Source organism: Tupaia chinensis, unplaced genomic scaffold, assembly GCF_000334495.1.
Source record: "Tupaia chinensis unplaced genomic scaffold, TupChi_1.0 Scaffold000082_1, whole genome shotgun sequence".
NCBI classification, from domain to species: domain Eukaryota; kingdom Metazoa; phylum Chordata; class Mammalia; order Scandentia; family Tupaiidae; genus Tupaia; species Tupaia belangeri.
In genome coordinates, this window is record NW_006159543.1 from 1,478,939 (window position 1) to 1,489,710 (window position 10,772).

Genomic DNA, 10,772 nt, shown 5'->3' on the forward strand with positions numbered 1-10,772 from the left:
TTGAAGACTATGTCAAGGTCAACTGAATATTTTCACTATGATGTTTACATAAATAGTTAACTTTTAACTAAAAGCTTTAAACAGCTAGCATAAGGTACAATTCTTAACTTAAAGCAAGGCATTTTCAAAAGGGGTCACATTTATTTTTAGTTAGGTTAGTTATTAAGGAAACATATTCCCTAGGATTTCTAAAGTGTAGCAGCTGCTTGAGTGGGCAGTGTTTATAATTCATGGGGAATAGTTTCCTCCTCTCTGAGACTGGTCTTCATCAAGTTGAAAGATAAATTCAAAAGAGAATCTTGGTTCCTAGATCAAAGAAAGTAAATTTATTGCTTAATTATGTAGTGTATAGTTCCTAAAATAAGTGTCTTTGCTTTATAAAGTTTTAGCAGAGTAGCTTAAAGCTATGCAGAGCTCCATATTTCCATACAAAACCCAGTTCATTTAATGTGTTCCCATGTGTCTTGTCTATACTGGAGTGGGTACTTTGATGGGATGAAGCTGGTTGACTGTCAAGGACTCCTCCATCCTCAAGATTTTTTTCCTGGAATCTTGACTTTAGGTGTTGAGATCACATTGTTTGACCTGGAGCTGCCTCTTTCAGGACTCACTATCCTACTTGCCCCCAAAAAGAACCTTTTTTTTTTCTTGTTATAGGGCATGTACTCTCATCTAGAGAGACAGAAAGGAGGAAAGTGAGAAATCACCCCACAGGACAAATGGTCATGCCACAGTCCTCCATTCTCCTCTTTGGATTTTGGGCATGTACACACATGCACCCAGTGTGTTTTTCAAACTGTCCCATCCAAGACTCAAACCACACAGTTGGTCATGTGGGATCCAGCCACCTTAACCTTCACATCACCATAAAGATATCTAAGAAGATTTTTTGGCATCTCTGTGGTGAGAGGGCACCTGAGATCTCAATCCATAATGTAAAATAGTTGTACAGCAACAGAGATCCCAGTGGTCTGCTCTGCTACTGTGCTCTCAGTGCATATAACCACACCTGAAAACTAGTTGTGGCACACTAGAGTAGACACATCCACTTTCATGGATACCCATAGTCACAAATCATTTTATGAATCCAAATAAAGTGGAGGTTTGTCCAAGATTTTTCTTCTCCCTCTTACATTTCTCTTTTCTTTCTCTTATTTTCTTTTTCTCCTTTTCATCTTGCCTCTGCTACCTTTCTTCCCTTCCTTTGCTTTCTTTATGTTGCATTTTCCTTTTTAATTTTACAATTAAGAAACATTTATTAAACTAATTTAATTATCTCTAGAGAAACATCTGATGTTTAATCAATTTAATTAACTTAATTAAATGTAATATCTTTCAATAATTGTCTCTAGCTTTTCACTTATAAAATATTCCTTGTTTGTGCTTTCTCTGTTCATTGTCAGAATGTAACTTATAATTAAACTCAAACCTGTAAACTTCCTATCAGGTCAATAGGAACCACTAGAAGTTTCTGAGCACTATTCAATTTAAAAAATGCAATGTAAAAAGAAAGTAGGATCTGCTCTTCAGTATGACACTATAATTTTTCAGAATGCATGTATTTGGTCAAACAAGAGCAGTTAAAGTGTGCATTCAGACTTAGACGCTACAAACTGGCTTTGACTCTGGCACAGATTACGCCTCAGACACAGGAAAGCCATTATTAGATCCCAAGAGTAGTCCTGGATTATAGGGTCTCTGTTAGGACTCACACAAGGGTCAAACGGGAGATACCTTGATGACTAAGCAAAGAATAGAAGGAACTGTAGCATTGGTATTGAGTAAAAAAGCTACCTGATCAAATAAATGCACTCTGCATTGGATCAGTGAAAGGATTATGATATATAAAAAAAGAGGATCAGGACCAGCAGTTGGCATAATGGCTACGTCCCTGGATTCCTATGTAGTTGACTGCAGTTCAAGTCCTGGACCCAGTAGCTTAAACTCACACCAGGCGCATGTGCATGTGTTCCTAAGAGGAGAATGGAAGAGAAGGTATTGTGGTGTGTCAATCCCCCCTGGGGGGTGATTTCTTGCTTTCTGTCTCTGTCTCTCTCTGTCTTTCTGGTGAGCACATGCACCCTATAGCAAAAAACTCTCAAAAAAAGAGGGGGGGGGGATGGCAGAGATGGATTGAATTTTTCCACTTGGGAGAGAAAGCCATACTAGGAACCATTAGTCTAGAAAACCTTATACTTTTATAAAATGGAGGCACTGGAAGTACATGAATTCACCCTCTCTTAAAAAATTTAGAGACTATAATCCAAGATTCTGTATCATTGTGGGCAACTCACTGATCTCATCATCACAGACCTTTCATTTATGTACCTGTTCTTTTTATTTTTTATTTCTTAAAAATGTTCTTAATGGGAGCCAGCATGTGGCATGGGGGGTTAAGATTCTGGATTCCCACATGGCTGACCACTGTTTGAGTCCCAGACCTGGCAACATGACAATTATATCAGGCATGCCAAAATCTCGGGAGAATAATGGAGAAAGGATTGTGGCCATCCCCTCTGAAGGGTGATTTCTCACTTTGTCTCTCTGTTTCTCTCTGGGAAGTGCATGCTCCCTATAGCAAAATTCTTAAAATAAATAAATAAATAAAATAAACCTTTTTTTTGAAATATATTTATTCCGTGATAGAGACATGGAAAGAGAAAAAGAGACAGGAGCCCCCAACAGGGTTTTTACACCACAATCCACCCTCAGTCTCAGCTAGCCCCAGTTCACAGGCATAAATTTATTTGCCTCACATTCTCAGGGAGGTCCCAGGATATAACCTCAGGACCTTTTCCATGCTGCGTTACTTACCACTGTACTATCACCTGCCCCCACTTTTTATTTTAAATTACTTTATAATATACAAAACACTTTTGTATCCATTGTCTGTCTAATTTGATTTTCACAAATATAATGAAGAAAGATATAGGACAAATAGCAGTTTTTCCATTTATATGCCAACTGCAAAGAGATTAAAGACTTAATAAAAGCCAGTTAGAAAGTGATGGATGAAGACTTGAATCTAGCACCCTGCTGATCCTAATCCATCCCTTTTCAATTATGCTATGTTGTCATTCACTCTCACATGACCTAGAGGCAGTAACTTTGAGCCAGTTCTTCTGTTTGTTTTGTTCTGGCTTTTTTTTTTTTTTCAGAATGGATAAACAAAATTAAATCAATGATTTTCCACAAGGAGAAAGTTTTAAAAAATTCTTAGGCCCATCCTAAACTAACTGCATTAAAATTCCAAATGATTCTGATGATCCACCAGGTATAAAAATGCTTCTGATGATCCACAGGTATAGTTTACCTGGTGGATCAACAGATGGAGTCATGGTTATGTCGCTGAACATGGCCGACAATGGTTCAAGTCCCAGACCTGGTGGCTAGAAACTCACACTAGGCATGTGTGCGTGCATGCCCAAAATCCCAAGAGGAGAATATAGGAGAAGGGATTGGGATGATTTCTCACTTTCTATCTCTATATCTCTCTGGTGAGTACATGTGCCCTAAAGCAAAAATCCCTCTAAAAAGAAAAGACTACTGTTCTTCTCTAAGTCTTCTTCAGTTAGATAAGGATACCCCATTGGATACATTGAAAAGTTCCAAGAGGTACACAGACATAATTTTGAAGAAATCAATTTTCAAGTCCTTGACTGTCATGTCTAATTTCTTTTAATGTCAATCTGTCTGTGAATGTGCTTTGGGTAATCTATCCTATGTCACTTTCACTATCATACACTTCCCATTTTATACAAGAACATTATTATTGGCACATTGCCAAGAGATGTGAAAACCTCTGGGAGATAAATTCAATGGAATGATTCAAAAGTATGGCTTTGTTAAAATCCCCAACACTTGAGGCTCTTTAAATCTCTACTAATGCATTAAGAAATGCATTTTAGGGACCAGCAGTTAGCGTAATGGCTATGTCACTGTACTCCCATGTAGTGGACTGTGACTTGCGTCCCGGACCTGGTGGCTTAAAACTCACGCCGGGCGCATGTACGTGCGTGCCCAAGATCCCGAGAAGAAAACGGAGGAGAAAGGATTACAGCATGGCCATCCCCCCTGGGGGTTGATTTCTCGCTTTCTGTCTCTCTGTCTCTCTCTGTCTGGAGAGTGCACGCGCCCTATAGCGAAACCTCTGGGAAAAAAAGCATTTTCGAGGGACCAGCAGATGACGTAGTAGTTACGTCACTGAACTCCCACATAGTCAGCTGTGGTTCGAGTCCTAGACCTGTGGCTTAAAACTCACGCCAAGTGCATGTGCGTGTGTGCCCAAGATCCCAAAAGGAAAATGGAGAAGGGATTGCAGCGTTGCCCCTAGGGGGTGATTTCTCTCTTTCTGTCTCTCTGTCTTTACAGTGAGCGCACGTTCATTATAGCAAAAACAAACAAACAAACAAACAAACAAAAAACTCTCTAAAAATACTACTAATAATAGTAAAAACACAAAGAAATGTATTTTAGGGCCAGCAGGTGGTATGGTGGATAAGGCACTAGAATCCCACATAGCTGACTATAGGTCAGGTCTCAGACCCAGAGGCTTGAAACACACCGGAGCATGTGCATGCATGCCCAAAATCCTGAAAGGAGAATAAAGGAGAAGGGATTAATTGCGCCATGGCCATCTCTCTGGGTTGGGGGGGGGATTTCTCACTTTCTGTCTCTTTGTCTCTCTCTGTCTCTCCAGCAAGTGTATAGCAAAAATCTCTTTATAAGAAAAGGAAAAAAATTAATCTACTAAGCTGGGCCCATAGCCTAGTGAATTAGGTAGTAGATTAGTTTTCTTTTTTTTTTTTAATTATTTAAAAAAAAATTTTTCCCCCATGGGAGAGTCATGGCTTACCAGTTTGAATCCTGTCCTTGGTGGTTTGAAAACATGCTGGGAATGCATGTGCACAGACCCCAAATTCTGACAGGCTAGAGAAATGGAGGAGAAAGGGTTGTGGCATAATTATGACTGATTAGGGCGTATGTTCTTCCTTTTCATTTTTCTCTGTCTCTCTCTGGAAAGCACAGACACCCTTTGGCAATAAAATAATGTAAGTTTATGAATTTTTTTTGTAATTTGTTTTAAGGTGTGTGCACTCTCTGGAGACACAGGGTTGGGGCATGAAAAATCACCCCCCTCAGGGAAGATGACCACACCACAATGCCTTTTTCTCCATTCTTTTTGGATTTCGGGCTTGCATGCATATGCACCTGATGTGTTTTCCAAGCCACTGAATCTGGACTCGAACTGCGCAGTCGAACAAGTAGCATCCAGTTGCTTTAAGCCCCATGCCACCTGGCTAGCCCATGTAAATTATATATTTTTTCTTTTATTAGATGTTTTTGCCTCAGGTCCAGTCCCCTCACCAGAGAGAGACAGACAGACACAGTGAGTAGGGAAGTGAGAAATCACTCCCCTGGGGGGGGGGGGGATGGCCATGCCTCCATCCCTTTTATCCATTCCCCTCTCAGTATTTTTGGCATTCATGCACACACACCCAGCACGATTTGAAGCCACTAGGCCCAAGACCTAAACTGCAGTTGGCCATGTGGGAGTCCAGCAGCATAACCACCACACCATCTACTGGTCCCCCGTTTATGTATTTTTTAAATCGTTAATGTTAAATTTTAGATCATTACTTTGTATCCACAAACACAAGAGATGGGTGTGAATGTCAGATATGGTGTGTGTGGAGGAGTGGGACCTAAAGAAGGACATTTGGAGGAGGGATACAGAGATAGAACATTGATGGGAGGGGAGGTGTGGTGTTATTGGTTGAAGATATTTTGATCAACTGGATTGGGAAGAAATGTTCACATATTGAAATGTTCACTTCGTAAGCTAAATAATGTGATTGAATGAATAAAAAAATTTAAAAATAATAAAATAAAATTTAAAAAAGACTGATATAAGGGTTTGTTTTAAAATATAACTGTTACAAAACACCAAAAATGATCATTGCCAAGGTAGACATGTGGTTTGTAAATTACAGAATGAAATATAGAGGGATGGGTTTGTCTGAGAGACAAAAACTAGTATCTTAATACCGGCACAGTATCACTATAACTTCTGATGAAAAAAATTCAGATATTAAAAATTAAGATATACCACTTAATTTATATCCATTTACTGTGTTTCTATGTCCTTTTAGTGTGTGTGAAGGAGCAGGGTTTGAGGAGGAACAATTAAAAGAAAAATGGGGAAGGAAAAGCATTAATGGGACAAAGAAACGTGCCAATTTCTGTTAAAAATATTTTATAGTTTAGTCAACTAGACTAGGGAGAAATGTTCACATGTTATAATATTCACATTGTAAGCTAAATAATGTGATTGACTGTATAAAAGAAAATGAAATTTTAAAAATTTAAAAATTTAAAAAAAGATATACCACATAAAACTTAGTGTGGGTGGTCCATCCCTTTTTTTTAAATTAATTTATTTACATTCATTTTAAAAAAAGATATACCACATAAAACTTAGTGTGGGTGGTCCATCCCTTTTTTTTAAATTAATTTATTTACATTCATCCATCCCTTTTTACCATTCTTTTGGGAGTAAATTTAAAAAAGAAAGGCTTGATCACTGGTGATGATAACTCCTATTCCTCCAACTAGCTCTGAAATTCAAAGATGATTTACTTTTTTTGGTTTCTCCTCACAGTCTTCCTTATCCTCTTATTTTGTTTGCCTTTTTCCAACTCTGACTGTGGTTACTGTGCTTATTGGTCAATACTACCGTTGTTCTGAGGCTTAAAGAGATTGCAAACACAAGATACACACTGGGGATATCATGGAAGAAGAGAGAGCAGCCTGGAGCAGGAAATATTGATATCATATTGTAAGGATTCAGTGGGTGTTTACTTGTACCCAGTAAATTATTAAATATTCTCCATAATACATCATTGTTTTTAAGATGCATTGCCAGCTTAAAAACAGCTGTGGGAAATATATAATAAGTTACAACAATAAATGTCCACAAACAGTGTAAAATATATCCTGATTTTAGAAATATTAAAATATGAATAAATCTTAGAATTTAAGAAATAAAGTATATTTATTAGCTAAGAAATGAGAGGAAGTTTCTCCTTGAAAGGTTTTTTGTTATTATTATCGTAATTATTTTTTTGGAGGGGATTTTCTATAGAATGCATATGCTCGCCAGAAAGACAGAGAGAGACAAAGAGGCAGAAAATGAGAAATCACTCCCCCAGGGGTGATGGCCATGACACAATTGCTTCTCCTCCATTCTTCTCTCGGGATCTTGGGCATGCACACACGTACCCAGTGTGAGTTTAAGCCACCGGGTCCAGGAGTTGAACTGCGGCCAACTATGTGGGAATCCAGTGACATAGCCATTACACCAACTGCTGGTCCCTGTTATTATTTTAAAAGAAACTAAATTATTACCATGACGTAGTTCTTCATCATTTTCTCTCCAATTCTTCCTAGGGACGGCTGGCAGCTGCCTTCGTCGCTTCAGCACCATGCCTTTCATGTTTTGCAACATCAATAATGTTTGCAACTTTGCTTCGAGAAATGATTATTCTTATTGGCTCTCCACTCCAGAGCCCATGCCAATGAACATGGAACCCCTGAAAGGCCAGAGCATTCAGCCATTCATTAGTCGGTGAGAAATTGATTTAGCTCTGACTTTTACCAATTCTTAGTTTAGCTAGTCATAAATGAGTCCAGAGCTGGTAATCTGTTGATAATCCTGCAGATTAGGTGAAGCAGAGGTACATTTCAATATTCAATTCAGTATTTATATTTGATTCATATTTACTATGAATCACATTCATATTTATTAGGAATCTCTTTTTGACCAGGTTCAGTGATAGGCATAGTATGATATATAAAGAACACATAGTCTAGTCATTAGGCAAGTATACATACATTAATCTAATGTACATCAAGTTTGGGCTAAATACCACAATATGTCTAATAAAAATGTTACAAAATCATAAGGAGAGAAATGTTTAATTCCAACTGAAGAAATCTGGGATAACTATATGGAAGAAATGTGCTTTGAACTTGTCAGTCCTTGACAAATTGGAAGTACTTGAGGCACAGAAAGTTATGAAGTAGAAAGATTTAAGTAGAGAGAATGAGAATGGGTAATAAATTAATTTGTCTAGAATATAGTATGTAAAAGTTACACAGGGAGAAAAGATTGGAAAATTAACATAGGCCCAGATGGTAGAAGACTTTCAGTGCTAAATTGTAGTTTGGAATTTGTTGGGTACATATATAAAGGAGCTCAGACAAATTTTTGAGCTACACCCCAGGGAAAATTACAGAGCCCCAAGTGTGGAACCTAGATTACAGAAGGGATAGTCCTAAAGTAGAGAAATCAGATAGATTAAGGGTATGGCCATTGTCCTGATATATCGAGTGGATTCGAACTCAGGGTGGAGTGACATGTATAATGTTATTAGATTAAATAGGATTTGGTAGTTGCCTAGCTATGAGAAGGAGGAAATGATAGTTGAGATATGGAGCGTGAAGTGAAAACAATAGAGATTTCCTAGGGTTTTGGTACCATGGAAGCCTAGTTTAACTCAATCTACTAGGCATGTTGGATGTTACCATTTTTATTCTGATCATGACCCAGGATTACAGTAACCATAAAAGATGAATCATTGGAGAGACTAGTTTCTTTGACATTGAATGTAAAAATTAAACCTAATTCAGCCTTAGAAGAAAATGTATGGTGCTCTTTTTAATACATTTGCCTAAATCCTTTGAGAGTGTGTGTGTGTGTGTGTGTGTGTGTTTGTGTGTGTGTGTGTGTGTGTAGACCCTCTGTAAGATTTTTGTCACTACTAAGTACAAAGCCCTCTAATACATTACCTATTATGTAGATAAACTGACAAATTAGCCTAAATCATATTTCAAGATATTCCCATATGCTCTTTAAAGATCTGATAGACTCAGCTGTATTCACTCTGTTGCTGTTTTACTTGATTTTATAGATTTCAGCCACATGTCCAAGTGCCTGGTTACCTGCCTACCATTCTGGATATGTGCTAGTTTTCCAAATAGAGCCAAATAATTAATAAATGTCCTTTGGACCAAGGATAATGTGCAGAGATTGAAAAAGTATGTTTCTTATCTTTTCCCATTTATCAGACATTGTTCTTACCATGGTTTCAGCATTACCAAATATCTACACTCCATCTAGGCACTTTAATAGCTCATAGTACGTACAATACAGTAAACCAAACTCTTACAGCAATGATGGCATCAACTATAGTATGCATGAATATATATTTAGGATAGAATGGAAAATAGAAATGCTATAGCAGTGGTTCTGAAGTTTTTTGAAAAAAGTTTATAGTTTTAGTTTATAACTTTATTTTATATATTGGGAGATAGTGCATATGTGAAAGCAATTTCTTGAAGTACATTTTTCTCCTTTTCTGAACATTAAAGACACCTTACAGGCCTCCATAGCAGGAAGTCTTCCAGAGAAGGGAGATCTCTATTTCTCACATATCCTGTTTATTATATTCTCTCTCCTTTTCCTTTACCAGATGTGCAGTATGTGAAGCTCCAGCTGTGGTGATTGCAGTTCACAGTCAGACCATCCAGATTCCTCATTGTCCTCAGGGATGGGAATCTCTGTGGATTGGTTATTCATTCATGATGGTATGAAGCACTCTTTCTTGCCTTTATCATCATAGCTGACTGTCCATCAGATCTACATTTTGCCCCAGTATAAGGATTCCATGTCATGTGCAGAGGAAGAAGCTTGAACCACAAATAACTTCTATAAAAGCCTTGTGTACCCCCTCACAAGTTTTCTGAACCATATTTTCATAATTTACCTATTGCTTTTTTGACTACCTTTAGTGTGGATACAATTTTCTTAACTCTAACCCTTGTTCACTGGATTTGAATTTTTGACCAAGCTCAGCATACATCTTTGGATGGTCACTAAGGCATTATGGCACTTGGGTATTTTGGCACATTTTCCCTTATCTTTTCTAGCATACAAGTGCAGGGGCAGAAGGTTCAGGTCAAGCCCTAGCCTCTCCTGGTTCCTGCTTGGAAGAATTTCGTTCGGCTCCCTTCATCGAATGTCACGGGCGGGGTACCTGTAACTACTATGCCAACTCCTATAGCTTTTGGCTGGCAACTGTAGATGTGTCAGACATGTTCAGGTAAGGTGCTTATGGCTTCAGTTCAGATCCAAGGCTTCCTTCAGAAATGCTAAGAAAGAGAAAAATAATTCATGGATGGATTGTCCCCAGCACATATTAGAAATGCATTGGACTTATGTCCTTTATTCTTGCTTGTTCTACTCATATACTTTTCTCAGATCAGAAAAGCAGATGGGACTAATATTAGGTAAGTGCTGTCCTAAGATGAGTTAGTAGTAGTCCTTTGACAACAAAAAAGATAGAGACAAGGAAAGGTTATGTGACCTGTTTAATAGCAAGTAAGCAGCTGTTCAGCTAGATTGATGCCACCCAGGAATTGAAGCTATAGTCTGTTTACTCCCCCAGTTCTGTGATCTCCCTCCTGAGGATGTTTTTAAGGCTCTCATTCAAGTGATGGAATGATTAAGACTACATAGGATACATGTGCCTTAGAATTCTTCAATGTATTGAATTATTATTTTTTCCTTTTTTGGGGAGAGGTTTTTGCTATAGGGCGCTTGTGCTCACCAGACAAATAGAGACAGAGAGACAGAAAGCGAGAAATCACATTCTAGGGGGGATGGTCACACCACAATCACTTCTCCTCCATTCTCCTCTCGGGATCTTGGG

The 10,772-nt window shown here is 38.1% G+C and overlaps 1 protein-coding gene across 1 annotated transcript in view; it reads left to right on the plus strand.

Annotated features, from left to right (window-relative positions):
• Positions 1–10,772, plus strand: part of COL4A5 (collagen type IV alpha 5 chain) — a 229,320-nt gene that overhangs the window by 216,119 nt on the left and 2,429 nt on the right. The window contains exons 52-54 of the mRNA XM_014585694.2: positions 7,450–7,627; positions 9,534–9,648; positions 9,991–10,163. Of these exons, the coding sequence (XP_014441180.1) occupies positions 7,450–7,627; positions 9,534–9,648; positions 9,991–10,163 (466 nt within the window). The remainder of the gene's footprint in view (positions 1–7,449; positions 7,628–9,533; positions 9,649–9,990; positions 10,164–10,772) is intronic.